Below are 19276 nucleotides of genomic sequence, written 5' to 3'. Positions count from 1 at the left end.
ATAAAAAAAAATTGTGGTATTGGCCCAGATAAACCTTTCAGCACACCCCAGCAACAGGATCCCACCCTTCCTCTTCTCCAAAAATTTCAGATCACAAGACTGTCTGAGGTGTTGTGTGTGAACACCTCTTCCCATTCGTAACCACACAGCATCCCTGAGTTCACCACCACTACTGCTTATGTGGGGGAATAATATTAGGAAAGCAATTAGATACAGCCACTAGCTGTCACCCTGACATTTAGCAGGTAAAAACAAGGACAGGAGCCATGTGACCACCCGCCACTTCACGGACCCTCAGACAGTGCTCCACCGGCCCAAGGCGCACAGCTTATAAAGCAGAGAAGCAACTTTAGTTCAAATAGATATTTACCATTGCCTAGCCATCAGCAGGATGGCCATTCATTTTAACCTCTGGAAATTCGACTTCCAGGGAACTTTCATGTCTAAACAATTAACCCTCTTTTTGGGTTAAACTCATGTTACACTGGAGGATCTAGTCATTTTTCAATCCATTAAGGAAAGATGACACTGAAGTGTACATTCTGCTGGCCCTGTAGATACCATGGGAAGTACATTTTCAAGTGTCTAGCATAAAGGTTTGAAATCAAGATTTCATACCAAGACAGACCCAACATTGCTTCAAATATTTTAGCCCCAAAGGAATGCAGAACAGCTATATCTATACCCCATTCACAGCTCTGTTAGTATTTAACCATTTACTACAAATATGCACCAATATCAAGTGCCAGCCCCAATTCTCTTTCTAAAGGCACAAATGGGAGTTAGGCACTCAAATCCCATTGCCTTCAATAGAAGTTGAATGTTTAACTGGCTCTTTGTGCCTTTGGAAAAAAACATCTCCTCCTCCCCACCCCCAATTTCCTCTATTCTAGGATGGAAAGACTAAAATGGTTCTCTTACCTCTACGGCCATTAACAAGTTTATATATCTGAAGAGTGAAAAGCTGTACTTGTGTTAAACAAAAAATTTTCCAGCTGTATACACAATAGTTGCACCAATGGACAACTACAGGTTTCATTATGAATCTTTATTTAAGGGTTTTGCACTTCATAAGGATTATGGCAGGCTGAGAACCTTGCACCAGGTGTCAGTCCTAGGAACAATCCCCAAAACACACATCAAGCAGATATTTTATGCTTTCATAACTAAAAAAACGAGGAGATAAAGGGAAGAGGCGATAAATTATGTATTCACAGTACTTAATTTTCCAGAGCAAAGAAGTGGCTAGAATCTATTGCATCAGGTGTTTGTCTAACCTGTTCTTAAAAACCTCCATTGATGGAGATTCCACAACCTTCCTAGGTAATTTGTCCCCAGTGCTCAACTACCCTTATGATGAGGAAGTTTTTCCAAATGTCCAACCTAAATCTCCCTTGTTGCAACTTAAATCTATTTTTTCTTGTCCTGTCCTCAGTGATTAAACTTAAACAATTTATCACCCTCCTTTTTATAACCTTTTACTTACTTGAAGACTGTTATGTCCCCCTTCAATCGTCTTCTCTTCTCCAGACGAAACAAACCCTTTTCCCCCCCAATCTTTCCTTGTAGGTCATGTTTTCTAGACCTTTAATCGTTTTTGTTGCTCTTCTCTGGACTTTCTCCAATTTGTGCACATCTTTCCCAAAGTGAGGTGTCCAGAACTGGACACAATAGTCCCACTGAGGCCTTATCAGTGCTGAGTAGAGTAGAGGAATTACTTCTCATGTTTTGCTTACAACTCTCCCAGAATGACGTTTCCTTTTCTGTGATAGTATTCTCTTGTTGACACGTATTTAATTTGTTATCCACTATTACCCAGAGATCCTTTTCTGCAGTACTCCTTCCTAGGCAGTCATTTCCCATTTTGTATTTGTGCAACTGATTATTTCTTCCTAAGTGGAGTACTTTGCATTTGTCCTTATTGAATTCATCCTATTTATTTTAGACGATATCTCCAGTTTGTCAAGACCATTTTGAATTCTAATCCTGTCCTCTAAAGAGCTTGCAACCCCTCCCACCTTGGTATTGCCTGCAAACTGTATAAGTATGTCATTATCCAAATCATTTATGAAGACATTGAATAGAACCGGACCCAGGACAGATCCCTGCAGGACCCCACACAATATGTCCTTCCAGCTTGATTGTGAGCCACTGATAACTACTCTTCGAGTATGGGTTTTCCAACCAGTTGTGATTTTCCAACCAGGTGAGGGCAAATTACAAACCACGGGCCAGATGCGGCCCGTCCAGAGGTTTCAGTCTGGTCTGCGGGGTTGCCAGCGCCATAGCGCAGTGGGGCTAAGGCAAGCTCCTTGCCTTCCCTGGCTCCGCACTGCTCCTGGAAGCGGCTGGCACCACATCCCTGTGGCCCCTGGTGGAGGGGAGCACAGAGGGCTCCGTGCGTTGCCCTTGCCTACAGGCACTGCCCCCCGCAGTTCCCATTGGCTGGGAAGAGGAAATCGCGGCCAATGGGAACTTTGGGGGTGGTACCCCCAGGTGAGGGCAGTGCGCAGTGGAACTGCCTGCACTACCCCCACCCCCAGGAGCCACTGCCACATTCTGGCCACTTCCAGGAGTGGCGCAGGGCCAGGGCCGGCAGAGAGCCTGCCTTAGCCCCGCTGAGCACCACTGTCACCCCAGAGCCACTCGAGATAAGGGGCGCCAGGCTGGAACTCACACCCTGAACCCCTCCTGCACCCCAGACCCCAACCCTCTACCCTGAGCCTCCTAACCCTGTCTTGAGCCCCCTGCCTCACCCCTCCTGCACCCCAATCCCCTGAGCCCCTTCCTGCATACCACACCCCCCTCCCACACTCCCTCCTGCATCCCAACCCCCTGCCCCAGCCCTGCATACAATTTCCCCACCGAGACATGGCCCTCAGGCCAAAAAGTTTGCCCACCCCTGATCTAGGCTATATTTCTCTAGTTTCCTCCTGAGAAGGTCATGTGGGACAGTATCAAAAGCCTTACTAAAACTGAGATACATCACATCTATTGTTTCTACCCTGTCCATAAGGCTTGTTACCATCTCAAAGAAGGAGATTAGGTTTGACAGGATTTGTTCTTGACATTTATCACCTTATTTTTTTCTAGATGCTTCCAGATTGATTGTTTGATTTACTCCATTATCTTTCCAGGTATTCAAGTCAAGTTGACTGGTCTATAATTCCCTGGGTTGTCCGTATTTCACTTTTTATAGATAGGTACTCTATTTGCCCTTTTCCGGTGCTCTGCGATCGCTCCTGTCCTCCACGAGTTCTCAGAGATAATCACTAATGGCTCAGATCTCTTCAGACAGTTCCTTAAGTATTCTAGAATGTATTTCATTGGGCCCTGCCAATTTGAGGACATCTATCTTGTCTAAGTAATTCTTAACTTGTTCTTTTCTTATTTTAACCTCAGAACCTACCCTAGTTACACTGATGTTCACTATGTTAGTCATCCAGTCATTGCTAACTTTTTTGGTGAAAACTGAAAAAAAGTCATTTATTTCAGCCATTGCTGCATTTTCTCTCCTTTCCTCCTCGTTGAGTAATAGACCTTCCCTGTCTGTGTGCTTCACGGTTTATGCGAATCTCTAACTATTAGAGACCCAGATGAGACCTATATGGGGTCAGATTATCCAACATCTTTCTACTGAAGAGTTCCTATACCGCCTCTGGAGGTATCTGGCACTGATCCAGCATGGCAATTCCTACATTATTTTAAGGGAAGCCTGACAGTCACATTTATGCACATGCACCCGCGCAAACACAACAAAATGGGGTGAGCTACTGGCATGACCGGTGCACAACATTTTTTGTTGTTTACTTTTAAATAAAATACCCCTGGGAAAAATCTGCCAGAAAAATTTCTGTGCTACTTTAGCTACAAAAATATTCTTAACTCCTCCAAACTTCTAAAGTTTGCTTTTAAAGTTGGGGACCTTCGGAAACAGCCTTTAAATTAGTTCCCTTCTGTCTCTAACTTCTAATAGTTTGCCAAGACATTCCCCACATCCAGGCTAAACAGAACTGTTCCCAACACTGTATTCATAGAATCATAGAATATCAGAGTTGGAAGGGACCTCAGGAGATCTTGTCCAACCCCCTGCTCAAAGCAGGACCAATCCCCAATTTTTGCCCCAGATCCCTAAATGGCCCCCTCAAGGATTGAACTCACAACCCTGGGTTTAGCAGGCCAATGCTCAAACCACTGAGCTATCCCTCCCCCCCTACACACCAGCTTTAAATTTAAAAGGATAGTGGTTCATCCACTCTTCCCAGAAGACTATCCCCACTCTAAAATTAAATCGATTTATTTTAGAGCCATAGTGGTCATCAGACGAAAAGGTATTTAAGATGTATAGTGAACAGAACAAGTTTCTTCCGAACAGCAATAGATCAAAGTGATACCATTAATTTTTCAACATTCCATTGACTCCCTTACCTTTAATTTTCTGTTTGTATTCTTCCGGTCGGTGGAGATACATGGCTGCAGCGTCGCCATTTAGAGGATCTATGGGGTTAGGATAGGCCAGCAACTGGGGCAGGAACGACTCAAATATATTGGTAAGATCTGCAATACAAATTAACACAAAAATCACATTGCACATCTACATCTCAAACCCACAGATAACCAAGTTAAACATCAGTGAAACTGTATTGCTGCAGTCAGACATTAAGATGGTGTAAAGCTTATGGAAGCTTAAATTCATATAGGTTTTCCTGTCCTAGACTGCAAATATAGTTGAGAATTTGTGTGATAATGGAGCTTCCGACACTTTGGGCACAAAATATTTTACACTTCTATAGCATCTTTCATCTGAAGATCTCAAAGCACTTTACAAACACAAATAAACTTCTTCAGCATCCCTATGGAGATTCGTGAAACACAGTTACTTAAAGAAAGGGAGGCAGAGGGTAAATGATATACCCAAGCTCATACAGCAAAGATAGCAGGAATTAGACCCAGACCATTCTTTTATTCTTTAAACTTTGGACACTTTTCCCTCCCAACTGCCTCACAGTAAATTCCGCATGCTTCCTCTCTCATTACTGTCTTTAAATAAATTGGTTCCTAGACTTAAAATTGACATCTCAGCATAATACAGTTTCCACAGACCTTCGACAGTTATGATAATAAAAAGAGCAGCCAACAAGTTCATTCTCCCATTTCAAAACAATTAACAGGATGCGAAGAGATCCACATTAATGCCTTACTGCCAGTTGGCATTTACCACTAATAATCCATAGCAGGGAAACATGTTTCTGGTGCTGATGAGTAATTGTGAACACATGAAACCATCCTCCACACCCCACCTCCAAAAGAGACATACGCACCCTACTTCAAAGATGAGGGTGTGAAGCAACAGACTGTGCCATTCCTTCTTGGATGTTTCAGGCAGGCTCCAGAAGGGCTGTATACGCCCACACAGATGGAAGAGTAAGCCCCCAGTGTGTGGTTAGGAGGGTGATTTTGCAATGTTTAACTTCAGCTGTCAAAGACTAGCAGGTGCATGCAGATTTTTTATTTTTATTTTTTTTAAATAAAAAGCAGGTTCACCCTTTCCAATACTCAGTCTTTTTATTTTATGAGCATCCCCTTTTCATCTGGATAGTATGTAGGCTCCCCTCATCCTTCATCCCCTTTCTGGTGGCAAAGAACCTAATGGAGTAGCTACAGCACAAAGAAGAACAAAAATGTCTCTTACTGCTGCTAATCAAAAGAGGGCTTTTTGGGGCGGGGGGGAGGGGAAGAGGGCAGGAAGAGACCTCACCCACAGTTTCTCAGCCGAGATTAAAAAAAACTTATCCTGCACCTGGATCTTACCCCTATTGGTTTACATTGTAGGTCTACACTGCAATTAAGAACTTGTGGCTGGCCTGTGCCAGCTGACTCAGGCTTGTGGGGCTCAGGCTAAGGGGTTGTTTAGTTGTTGTGGAGACTTTCAAGCTCAGGCTGGAGCCCAGGCTCTAGGACCCAGTGAGATGGCAGGGTCCCAGAGCTTGGGCAGCTGGAGCCTGAGCATCTACACCGCAATTCAACAGCCCGTTCGCCTGAGCCCCATGAGCCTGAGTCATCTGGCACAGGCCAGCTGTGCGTGTCTAACTGCAGCGTAGACATAACCTAGGAGAGCTAGCACCATGTGAACTGCTAGCTCTCTGCAGACCACCTGCAAGTGCTCCTACAAAACGCACAGTGGGAACCTCTGGCCTGGACACGGCACTGGGGAAGAGACTAAATTATTGTCAAATCTTCCTTCCTGCGTTAACACATCCTGCATATGTAGAAACTCCAGGGTATTGACTAGCTGAGTTACTTCAGTGTGAACGTGGCATAGCAGGGACGGAAATTAGGGTTTGCCTACACACAGGAGTTGCACAGTTTTAAGCCAGTGCAACATCACACCTTTAGTTAAACCAGTGCAACTTTGTGCATAGACCAGCCCTTAGTTATCTGCAGCTAAGTTATACAAGAGACCATCTCTAAAATGCCAGTTTTTTTTTTTAAACTTAATTTTCTATTAAACAGAAAAGCCACTGCTATTTTCAAGGGCAGGTAGATAGAGAAAGGAAGGCTACAAGAAACACTCTTAAGAAGGACACAAATGTCTCTGGGCCAAGTTTCCCAAGGCTGGTGCATTGAGATGCCAGTTGTCACCGTCAGGTACTTGTGGGCTGAAGAGCAACAGCTTCTTGAAGTGTAGTCCTACTCTCAAAAGGGATCACAAAAATAGCATGGCACAAGCAAAGGCAAAAATGTTTTCCGATGGTATTGTAACTAGTTTCTTCCGTCTACTCTAGCACTTAAGCCATTATTAGCAACAGGTTTGTTTCTTAGGCCTTGTCTACACTACCGGGGCAAGTCAACCTAAGTTACACTACTCCAGTTATGTGATAACGTAGCTGGAGTCGACATAGCTTAGGTGGACTTACTGCGGTGCCTTCACCGTGCTGCGCTGACGGGAGATGCTCGCCCATCGACTTACCTTACTCTTCCCATTCTGGTGGAGTATTGGAGTCGACCAGAGAGCGCTCTGCGGTCGATTTAGCAGGTCTTCACTAGATCCGCTAAATCGACTCCTGCTGCATTGATCACAGCAGCGTGGATCCCCGGTAAGTGTAGACATGGCTTCATGACTTATTTTATAACCCAGCTGCCAGTTTTAATTCCTTCCACTGGGAAAACTAGAAATATTTAATGCTTCCCAGTTTAAGGTTAAATGGAAAGGGGAATTTAGTTAGCGACAGAGCAAGAAAGCCTAAATGAAAGAGCTCAAAATAGCGTCTTTCCTCTTTAAATGCCTGCCTTCTCCAGTTCTCTCTCTTTCAAGTCCCAACTAAACCAATGCTTCATTGTTAGCACTGCTTGGATGTGCACAGTATGCCTAAAATGAAGGCACTGTTGTGCTAAGAAGGGTTTGGTGCTTTACTACTTAAAAGGAATCTACTAAATTATGGTCTTAAATCTAGTGGATTTATTGGTAGCAACCATAAGAATTTTCCATCTAATTTCTGTTGGGTCAGCTAGTCCAGACCTTCTCTACCAATACAGGACTGGTTTGTTTTAAAGGTCAAATGCATAACAGAATAGTATATAGGAAGATTTTTTTTCCAGATTGCTTTCACCCTCCAAAATTAGATCCTCCTGTATTTCTGCTTCAGAGGAAAATTTCTTGTGTTCCTTGAATACAAGGCTGTGTGTCTAAATGTCAAGGTGACTGATGACTTATAACTGGAGGGGGAAAAAAGGCAGGTCTAATGCAGACTATGACACCAGCAACAAAATCAAAGAACAAAAAAGAGTTACCTCGTCACTGTTCCAAAGCATCCTCCAGAAAAAATAAGGAAGTTTGGAGTAAGATGAATGGAGTTAAAAAAGTGCATTGTTTGACAATTGGTTGGTTAGTGTAGAATGACACCTATGTAGCACCCATGTGAAGGAACATACCAACAGTACATCCTGATTTTGTCTATAATGTATACTAGTTATAGATTTTTGAAACCTCTGAGATCACCTTTACACATCATAGAAGAGCAGTAAGTACTGCAGTTGTTTTCCCTCCCTTTACAGTCCACAAAAGTGCCAAAAATACAGAAGCATTCTTAGGAAACCAATTACAGAAAGTGTTCATATGACATTTTGTTCATAAATACTGTAGAAACCCTGCTGCAATAGTCCACAGTAGCATCTCTTAAAACAGGAAGTTATTTTTTGCACAGCTTACAAACCAGTATCCAGATTGCTAGTGTACAACGTCAGAATAGCGCAAGCAGTGAAGCAATTCTAATTTGTCAGTCAGACACATCATCTGCAGCTGGCTTTAAGACTGTTGAACAAAAGTGCACATTGCTCATTTAGTACTCTAGCTACTTCACCCTCAGAAAACCCAGCAGTGGGATAAGTCCACTGCTGAGAATGAGCATTCCTGGTACGATCAGTGCAGAAGTAAAAGAAAGCTCTCCTCACCTTATAAACTACACCACTCGTCTTTCCTGCATTCCTCAGCAAAAAAAATACATATAATAGAAAACCTGGCCCCTAGCTGCAGTTGCAACATAATAGCATGAGTTTTTAATTGTGCAGTCCCAACACAAGTACTTTGGCATTTTTAATACAGGTATGTAGCAGGTCCAGTACTTGGATCCACTGTTTCCATTGCATAATTTGTAAGAAAATTAAAGCAGTTTGGTCTTTAAAGTAGTAATTTGTCACTTTGGCAATAGGTTCAGAACATTGACAGTCACGAAACCAGGGAAACTAGAAATAGGTGAGACAACTTTTCAAGGTGAAAAGTCAAAGGTAAAGCATTTATATTGTGTGCATACTGCTTAACACCATACGTCAAAGTGTGAATGTAGTATCCATAAACTATACCCTGAGAAGTTCAGTGCAGCCCAGCATACAAGAGAATGAGCTATTAAATATCTGTTCTCTTTAACGGTTTCAGACTTGCATAAGAATTTTTTTTCTGAGTCCTTGTCACTATAAATTGATCTTGTTAGACCTCTAAAGCTAAACAGAATCAAGTCTGGCCAGTAACTGGATGGGACACCTCCCAGGAAAACAAGTTCTGCAGGAAGCAGTGTAGACAAATTAGTAGATGGTATGACTTCTCCTAAGTGGTTTTGAAATAATGCCTCAATTTGATGGTGAAGGGGAATAAGTGTTTCTGATGGAACCTTCTTAAAAATCAGTCAAGGTCCCAACCAGAGTCAAAGAATGCCTTCACCCTTCCTATCTGAAATTCAGTTTGGATTACTGCAGTCTGGTTACTTAAAAATTTCTCCCATATTTTCATCTGGATACTGGAGCATTCTTCACTTCCTATCCTGAAGTGTTGCTGTGTTACTGTTGAGCAGTTGCCACATTCCACCTCAGAGATGACTGCACTTTAATGGTGGGTTGCGTGATTCCAGTACAATGTTTACAGAATACTTCAGCATCTTTGGGATGAAAGGAGCTGCGGAAGTAATATTTTCATATCAAGCTTCTGTTGCTAAATTGAACTTGGTTCAGTGAAAAAACCACTACAATTTGGCTCACACTTTCCAAGACAGACCTTCGAGCACTCACCTCCAACAAGCTGTATTAAGGTATTAAAACCAAATAAATGATTAAATGTGTCACCACACAGTGGATTGCCAAACTCACCATAGAGAGCTGTCCAAGTTTGATTAATTACATCTAGACATACAGTTCCTGACCTGAAACAGATGGAGAGAATGGAATTAAAACATGTACAAGTTAGCAAAATACTTGTAGGATATAGTAGTTTTAACCCCTCATACTCCTCACTACCAAGCAGGGACCAAATATTACACTTTGGATTAGAGCAAAATATAGGACAGCCATAGTGACTAGGAGAGCTTCCATACTATGTACAGAAACTCGATTTTTCTAAGCAAGGGATGAAGAGAAAGGGCACAATAACTTGGAGCCAGAATTTACATAGGGGGAATCTCACTTGTGAGACTAAGACTGGAAAGAAAGGAGGGGCTTCATTTAACACAGTGGTTCTCAAGAGGGGGTCTGTGAGCCCTTTCAGGGGAGCTGTGGGGCCCCACGGCTAAAACCCAGAGCCCGAGCTCCAGCACCTCCCGCGGGGCTGAAGCCGGGAGCAGCAGGGCTGAATTCTGGAGCCCCGAGCCCCAGTGCTCCCCGCAGGGCAGAAGCCCTGAGCACATGGGCAGAGTTGGGGGCGAGGGGAGAAATGGGGATGTTCCCCCGCCGGCCTCCAAAACCACAGTGCACAGCAGGGCAGTCCTGAGGCAGCTCCAGACTCCCGCTCCACCTCCTCCCGCCCCCTGGCCAGATCGGAGGCGGGAAGCCAGAGCCGGGCAGTGTGGTCCACTGCTGCTCTGGCTGGTGCCATGGAGCAGGCAGCTGCGGCATTCATCTCCTGCTGCTGCTGGGGGTTGAAGCTGCTCCTCAGCTCCCAGACCCGCTTTGCTCACGCAGCCGGTAAGAGCAGCCTGGGTGCAGGGGGGGACCCGGCTCCACGGCTGGCAGAGCCCTTGGAACAGGGCCCACAGGGGAGACCTCCTAGTGCACAGCCCCTACCTATCCCCTTCCCTGCACCCTGAGCTACCCCTCTCCGCACAGAGCCGCTAGTTACCCTGCTCCCTGCACTACCCCTCTTCCTGCACCCCGAGCTACCCCTCTGCCCGCACATGGCCCCTAGTGACCTCTCTCCCTGCACTCTGAGCTCTTTTCAAACTTTTTGAGCTGAGCCCCCACACCTTTGAGTTATAATTTTAAGTTGTCTCCCCCCCAACCCAAACAGGCTGGGTGGCCTGCTGAGGTGAGTCGGGGGTGAAGGTGGCACTCCCTCCCTGGACCCCGCCGTGCAGAGCTGGCTCGAGCCCTGCTGTTTTGGGGGGGGGGAGGGGCAGGCACCAGAAGTCAAGCTACACCTATGCCCAAGCCTCCCCCTCCCCCAGCACAAAGCCCTGAGGTCCCCCTCCCCCAGCTGGGCCCGGGAGTTTTTATTGCATGGTTTTTTTTGGGGGGAGGGTCTCAAAGAAAAAGGGCGAGAACCTCTGATTTAAAAGACATCTCAACAAACTGACTATACGGAAGTGACCAGATTTTTATGGGTTTCCTTTAAGAAGGGTCTTCTAGGATGTATTTTACATAATTTATGAACCAATGCTAACCGACAGAGGAGCTGGTGGGTCTAGCTAGAGTTATTGTCTTGAGAAGTATCTTTGAAAAGGGGAACTAGCAACCCTGGACCTTCTATGCCACAACATGTGCCTCATTTGTTTATAAAAGCACTCAATGTTGCCGGTGCATAGATCACACAAGGAAGACTTCTGCAGTATGTTTCCTACCCAGTACTTCATACAACCTGAACTCTACTGGAAAAGTTACCTGTGGGGTAGTTTTATGAAACTGTCCCCTCAGATCAAATTCTTACCCTGGACTGTTAGTGTTAGATTAGATGACAGCTTTATCCGGCCCTATTAGCACACTATGAAAAAGCTACTTTGGCTTTCTTATGAAAGCATAACAACTAGAATTAAATAGTACCCCAATCAGAAATACCACATACTACGGATTTACTTACGCTTCGTCAATATTGGGATGGAAAATTTTATTCATGAATCCTGTAAAGAGAGACAGTGGTTAATAGCAGAAAGTAGCCACAAAAAATTAGCACACTTGGTAAGCAGTTTACAGAAAAGAAGTGAGCCCTCATGTGAATGATTTCAATGGAAACCTTGGCTTAGCTATATATACCTACGTCACCTTTCAAATATACAAGTCATATTTAACCCTAGGGTCCTCAGCTGTTCACTTCAAGCACACCAAAGCCCCTGTTTACAGACAAGTATATTGCAAGGTTTTGCATCCAGTATTATTGCGAAAAATCTTGCCCATCAGAACCATTAAGCTCATGGGGTTTTTTTTTTTGTTTGTTTGTTTAAGAAAATGCTTTACAAAGCTGCAGGGTTTTTGGAACAAACAAAAAGATTAAGCTTAACATTTGCTCTAGGATTAAACTTTCTTTCTAAAATGGTCTTTCCAACAAAGGTCTTCTACAAACTTTCAGTCTCAATATTAAGCAGCCTTCGTAAGGCATTGAGAGGCATTTGGTACTGCAGAAACATACAGCTAACACTTGTCAACATTCTGTAGCAATAGTAAGAGAACAATTGATACCCCAGGTCTTTAGAAAACACAGCCACAGAAGTATTTCAGTTTCAAGACTCAGGCAGTCTAAGAAGAGTGGTCTGAACTAAAAATAGTTGCTATTTTGATCATGCTTTTTGTTCTGGCTTCTAGTTTACAGAAATGAAAAATTCTATGGTTTGACAGCGACAAGAATGTCACAAACTAACTTGCTTTGCACTTTAACATTACATCTGCTAACCAGCACCCAGGGGCACATTTTTCAGCAGTTACCTAACTAAGGTTAAATTAACCTCATTATTATTTGCATTACTGTAGCACTTACGATCTCTAGTCATGGACTTGGACCCCACTGTCCAAGTCCAAAAAGCCTGTCCCTCCCCCAAAGAGCTTACAATGTAAGTAAAAGAGAAAAGAGATGGATATAGACAGGGAAGGAAAATGAGAACATTGGTCAGCATGTTAGGCATTGGTCTCTGCACACCAGCAACCTAACTGTTGTCAAGTTTTTGTAGGTGGTATGGAAAAGGAGTGGTGTAAGTAGAGTTTTGACAGTGAATAAGGAGTTACTTTTGTGGATGTTCACAGGGAGCTCCTCCCAAGCACAGAGGGCAGCACAGGAGAAAACACAAAGGTGCTTGTTCGAAAATTTAGCAAGTGGGCAACGGATGTGACATCATGTGTTGATTTTAGGCAGGAATCAACATCTCGATAGTGAATGAGATAGATAGGGTGGGGCTAAGACATGATAGGGTTGCCAGGTGTCCGGTTTTCAACCAGAACATCCAGTAGACAAGGGACCCTGGTGGCTCCGGTCAGGCAGTTAAAAGTCGAGTTGGCCTCCCGCAACGGGGCAGACATAGTGCCTGCCTGGCTCCACCCGGCTCCCAGGAAGCTGGCAGCATCTCCCTCTGGCTCCTAGGCAAGGGGCGGCCCCGGTGGCTCCATGCACTGCCCCCAGCTCTAGCACCGGGACCGCAGCTCCCACTCGCTGGGAACTGCGGCCAATGGGAGCTATGGGGGTGGCACCTGTAGGCAGGGGCAGCATGCAGAGCTGCCTGGCTGTGCCAAGGAGCCAGAGGTAGATGCTGTCAGCTTCCAGGAGCTGCCGGAGGTGAGCGCTGCCCGGAGCCCACACCCCCCACCTCCTCCCACACTCACACTCCTTCCTGAAGCCCGCACCCCAACCCCCTGCCCCAGCCCCGAGCCCCCTCCTTCACCCCAAACCTCTCATCCTCAGACCCACACCAGAGCCTGCAGCCCCAACCAGAGCCCTCCCCCCGGCCCAGCCCGGAGCGCCCTCCTGCACCCAAACCCCTCACTTCCGGCCCCAGCCAGACGCCTCATCCCTTCTCGCACCCCAATCCCCTGCCCCAGCCCAGTGAAAATGAGTGAGCAAAGGTGGGGGAGAGCAAGCGACAGAGGGAGAGGGGATGAAGTGAGTGGGCGTGGGGCCTTGGGAAAGGGGTGGAGCAAGGGTGTTTGGTTTTCTGCAAATAGGAAGTTGGCAACCCTAACATGAAGGGCCTTGAAAGTGAAGACATAGCTTATGTTTGATGTGAGAGAAGGAGCAGCCAGTGGAAGGATGTGAAAAGAGGGATGACATGGTCAAAGTGACAGGCTACGAAAATGATCTTTGCAGCAGCATTCTGAATGGATACATGCAGGAATAGACTGCATTTGTCAAGGTCAGAGAGAATGTTGCAGTAATCCAGCTGTGAGATGAGAGGCTGGACCTCATCTCAGAGTAAAGTGTAGATGGCACCTCAGATTCCCCAATCCCTGCAACAGAAGAGTACTTTTTCTTATAAACCTAATACTCAGCATAGTATTCTTATTTATGATATAATATGTGCTGCATTAGGTGATGTATATTGTACACATAGAGGAACACAATCTCTGTCCCCAAAAGCTCAGTTTAAGTGTTTCATATACTCTTCCCAGTGGTAGCAGATGCAGAGTTAGGCTTCCATTTACAGACTACATTTTGTAGTTTCTGCGATAAATGCCTAGCTTCTGTGGTGAAGGCACTTTAACAGATGCATAACAAAGATTGCTGAGGGGATACAAGGTGATACTCAAAGATTATTTCCCTTCCAACTAAATGGATATTTGTACATGCATCTACTAACTTGCCACTGAATAATTTCAGCTCTTTATAAATCCCGATCAGGGCTGCTGTCACTTTCATATCGTTTCCACCAAAAGCTTTTCAAGATCTTAACATGGCTGTTTTCCAAGTTTAAAATATAGCCTTCTTCACTTATGTCGTGCAGCAACATAGCCCTGGAGGCCAGCATAGCTGAGGGAACACTGCTTGATAGGTAAGTGATCTGAACTTTCTGCAATAAGCATTGATTTGTCTCTTCTAGTTAATTTTTTAGTGACATGTATAAAAAATAGGAAGAAGCTTTACCAAATAACTTTGTTAAATCTTGGGCAAAGGTTTTATTTTGACACTTTAAGGTTACATGTCCTGTAAGGACACAGTAGGTAACCAATAACATTTTTGTTGTTTCAGTCAAGACTTATCAGTTTTACATTCCTAATATTGCTCTACAGTCAACATCGTATTTGAGTCCAGAAAACTTGTTCCACTACAACCTTATGTTTGGCTATTCTACCTGGAAAACTGAAGAAATATTTTGCTACCATCTCCAGCCAAAAGAGGAAGTGATCTCCATTTGTGAGTGACAGAATGGATCCCAACTGGAGTTGGCATATGGAATTAACTGTTTCTTCCCACGTATTATAGCACAAGTATAATGTAATATTTACTTGAACTGCTCAAAACTCATGTACATGCAATAAAAGCCTAAAATGATGCTGAAATCATCCCAGACTGTTCCAGAGACATAAATATTACCTAAGCACATGAAAGTTCTCTGCAAACAGATATCCCTGTTCATCTAAAACATTCTTTGATTCTACATATTTTAATGCCTCCACTTTAAGTAACTAGCATCAGATACAAAAACTATTAAAAGCCTTTCCATATTTCACTTTGAGAAACTGAAGCAAGCCTGGAATGGATGTTCTTCCATCATCAAATATTCATGTAGCAGTGGCATCTAGAGGACCAAACCATCTCATTGTGCTAGGCACTAGACATAGTGACAGTCCTTGCCTTAAGGAGCTTCAAATCTAAAAAAAAGTCTAGACTGAACAGGTGGAGGGAACACACAAGGGTGGGCAGAAAGTATAAGGTAACAAAAACAGGATACTGAAGCACAGACTAGCTTTGCTACTAGAATGACATTTCTTAATTCTGCTGTCTGTAACTCTCCTTCAGATTCAGAATTTGGCTCCCCTCTAATTCAGGTTAGGCTGTAGTATTCCATCCATCCCAAAAGGCACCCACATCTATATCTCCTTCACACTTTAGCCCTTAACTCCTCTTCTGACTAGTCAATTCCTGGCTCCACTATAGCAGTCTTCAAATTTATATTCCCACTCCTTAACAGGAGAGCTCCCACCTCCAAGAGTCTATCTGAAATCTCTACCAAACTCATCCTGCTCATTATAAGCCCAGATGGCCAGGCTAACTCCAAAATTGTACAGGTGAAGAGGCAAGTTTGTCTATCTAAGCACCACCCACACTTGACATCTTGATCACTCTACTCCCAGGACTTAAATCATTTCTTCATTGCTTCTTAACTGGAAAATTGCCACTCCCTCCCTTATAGGATATCCTAAGGCTCAAGTTCTCCAAATTTAGAGTGCCTCTTCTGTAAGAGGGAACACAAAACGCCCATTCTCTTTGCCCACATTCCTAATTAGCTTCCTAATCCATTTTGAGATCTCATTCCAAGTCTTCAAGATTCTCCACAGGACTTGTCCTCCATCTCAGACATCTTTTCCTCTAGCCAAGCTGATCTGCATTCTAGCATACTTCCATCCCGTGCCCTCTTCATTTTGTCCTTGATTACCTTACCTTGATTACCTTCAAATCTCACTTGTCCCACACATTACTTGAAATTGTGCAGTCACTTAGTCCTGCACTATTACAGGTAGAGATGTGTTACCGTACGAGTTAGTATAATGAATGTCTTAGTCTATATTTCCAAATAAAGACTAGGCATGGTTGAAATGATATATACATATACATGATCCTTCAGCGAAGTGGAAGCTATAGGTCTTAAATATAAAGCTCTTTTCCAGTTGGCTAAGAACTTTAGCATGTTCGCCATAACCGTAACTTTAAATACAATACAGCTTTGATCAATATGTCAGACAAGGCTCTGAATAAGGGGATAATCAAGAGAATTTTCAATGTAATCCTGGTTTTGGATAATGTGGGTCACGTCTTCCAGTCAAGATGTGCATTACCAATACAGGACAGAGGCAGAGGTAAAGCTAGTCTCCGCAAGTGTAGCTATACCACAAGATTATGGCATCTTTGCTAGAACACCGTACTGGACAGCTTTAGAAGCCTTAATTGTGTGGGTAAAAGTGAATGTAAAAGTTTAACCGGTGGTTTCGTGTAAGCTCTGTGCGGAAGACATCTACTGAAGCAACAAATGTTTGCTTGAAACTAAGTAGACTTCTGATGTGATAATAATCAGAGCCTCCCTTATACACATGCACAGATGCTACGTGATTTGTATTCCACAATTCCCATTTAAGGTAAACCAGCATCACCTGTACAAAATCTGTACTGGTCACAAGAGTCCCTTTCCTGCTAATTAGTAAAATAAGGCTGCTCATTAAGAAGCTACTCAGGAAATAAGATGCCCTCCCTTGATATCAAGCACATGTATGTACTGAGTGCCCAACATGCTCCTTGCAAAAGTCCGCCGACTTCGTAAGTTTCCTCTCTATGCCATTATCTAAATCATTGATAAAGATATTAAACAGACCTGGAACCAGAACTGATCCCTGTGGGACCCCCACTTGTCATATCCTTCCAGCATGACTGTGAACCACTCATAACTACTCTCTGTGAACGGTTTTCTAACCAGTTTTGCACCCACCTTACAGTAGCTCCATCTAGCTTGTATTTCCCTAGTTTATGAGAAGGTCATGCGAGACAGCATCAAAGGCTTTAGTAAAGTCAAGATATACCACGTCTACCACTTCCCCCCTATCCACAAGGCTTGTTACCCTGTCAAAGAAACTTATCAGGTTGGTTTGACACGATTTGTTCTTGACAAATCCATGCTGACTGTTACTTACCACCTTATCTTCTAGATGTTTGCTAATTGATTGCTTAATTATTTGCTCCATTATCTTTCTGGGTACTGAAGTTAAGCTGACTGATCTGTAATTCCCTGGGTTGTCCTTATTTCCCTTTTTATAGATTGGAAAGGGGCTAATATAGTGTCAGTCTCCTGGAATCTCTCCCGTCTTCCATGACTTTTCAAAGATAACTGCTAATGGCCCTGATATCTCCTTAGTCAGCTCCTTGAGTATTCTAGGATGCATTTCATCAGGCTCTGGTGACTTGAAGACATCTAATTTGTCTAAGTACTTTTTAACTTGTTCTTTCCCTATTTTAGGGTCTTCTGCTCCTACCTCATCTTCATTGGTATTCACTATGTTAGATGTCCAATCACTACCAACCTTCTTGGTGAAAACTGAAGCAAAGAAGTCATTAAGCACTGTTCCATATTTTCTGTTATGTCCCCCCCCCCGCATTGAGTAATGGGCCTATGCTGTCCTTGGTCTCTTCTTTAAGACTTCTTTAAGCTGACATCAAGGATGGCTTCTGGAGATAGTGGTTAGCCAAATAAGATGTGGCTATGAATAGCCCAAAGACAGGATTTAAAGTGCTTGCTCACCATCACAAACTACCTTCTCTGGGATATACTTTTCCTTAGAGGCAGAGGCAGATTACCAAGATAACTAGTTGCTATCTCGAAAGGCTACTGTCCTGGTCCTACCTGATGAATTGGAACCAAAAGGTCTTTCTGTTGAAGGCTTATTTCATATTTTAATTGCTCTCTAGGTCATTCAAACTTCAGGGTATACCTACACTGGAAAGAAACACTGTGGTGCCAAGTCTCAAAGCCGAAGTCAACTGACTTAGGCTCAGGCTGTGGGGCTAAAAATAGCAGTTTAGACGTTCCTACTTGGGCTGGAGCTGCTCCTCTCTTCAGGTCTCAGACCCCGGGCCCCAGCCCAAGTGGGAACGTCTACACTGCTATTTTTAGCCCCACAGCATAAGCCTCGCAAGCGAGAGTCAATTGACCCTGGCTCTGAGACTCTGTACCCTGGGTTCTTCTTTCCAGCATAGACATACCTTTGGAGTTTAACCCCACGGACGGTTTGAGACAAACTGTCCTGCCTGAATCAGGGCCTCATGTCCACTTCTTCAGGCAGAATGACTGCTTTGGTACTAGAAATATGGTAGTTCAGGAGGAAGAATCAACAGGAACATGGACTGGAAGCTGTCTCACTATCCTTTCCACCACTGCAACTGCACAAACTACCTGCAGTGCGGGCCTGTAGCAGCTGGGACATTCTTGCACCAATCGCTACTTCCCCTCCATATCAGGAATTGGCTGCATTCCGCCAGACATTGCCTCAAAGGGCAGCCCATCGCTTATCTGTGTTCAAAGTACAGCCAACTAGCCAGTAGGTTGTGAGAGAGGTCCCATGAAGACTTTTTTCTGATGCATAATACAGCCTTCTAACAAGAGCAGTGACTGGTAGCCCTGCTGAGGCAAACAAGACAAGAAAAGGGCAAAACCTTGCAAGTTTCAACTTTCAGAATTGTCTCTTCCCTCTTGACAAAGAAACAACCTTATGGGACTGAACTGCACCAGGAATAAAGCAATGCCACCTTTAAAAGGAGTTCAGGCCATTTCAGAAGTGTAGCCAGTTTATATCCACCACTTGTTTTTGGTTTCAACCTTACAACCCCAGTCCTTCCTGGTCCCCATGTGGGTATTCATCTCATAACTCAAGGCCAGTTGGACTTTTTAACCTCGTTCCTGCATGACCCATTATGGCAGCAGATTCATCTCTCTTATGTAACGTGCCTCTGTTACTGCCACATGGACAGTCAAATACCATAACAAGCTTTGGTATGAGCTCGCCATTCCTGACCCATTATCTCAGCGCAGTAGTTAACATGCAAACCGTCACAAGGAAGCTGTGATTTTAGCATCCTGTTAGAGTGAGTGTCGCAATTGTTCAGTCAGACCACAGCACG

At 44.1% G+C, this 19276-nt stretch overlaps 1 protein-coding gene across 3 annotated transcripts in view; it reads right to left on the bottom strand.

The window, feature by feature from the left end:
• UBE2H (ubiquitin conjugating enzyme E2 H) overlaps window positions 1-19276 on the bottom strand; it is a 69787-nt gene that overhangs the window by 8104 nt on the left and 42407 nt on the right. For all 3 annotated transcript variants that reach the window (XR_013348383.1, XR_013348384.1, XM_077837504.1), the window contains exons 4-6: window positions 11555-11594; window positions 9637-9689; window positions 4429-4557 (exon numbers count right to left, since the gene is read on the bottom strand). Coding sequence is in view for 1 of the 3 variants with exons in the window: in XM_077837504.1 (XP_077693630.1) it covers window positions 4429-4557; window positions 9637-9689; window positions 11555-11594 (222 nt within the window). In the remaining 2 variants the exon portion in view is untranslated. The remainder of the gene's footprint in view (window positions 1-4428; window positions 4558-9636; window positions 9690-11554; window positions 11595-19276) is intronic.

This window comes from Eretmochelys imbricata, chromosome 1 (genome assembly GCF_965152235.1).
Source record: "Eretmochelys imbricata isolate rEreImb1 chromosome 1, rEreImb1.hap1, whole genome shotgun sequence".
Classification (NCBI taxonomy): Eukaryota; Metazoa; Chordata; order Testudines; family Cheloniidae; genus Eretmochelys; species Eretmochelys imbricata.
Note: the sequence above shows the minus strand (reverse complement) of the source record. Positions and strands in the feature narration are given on the sequence as shown.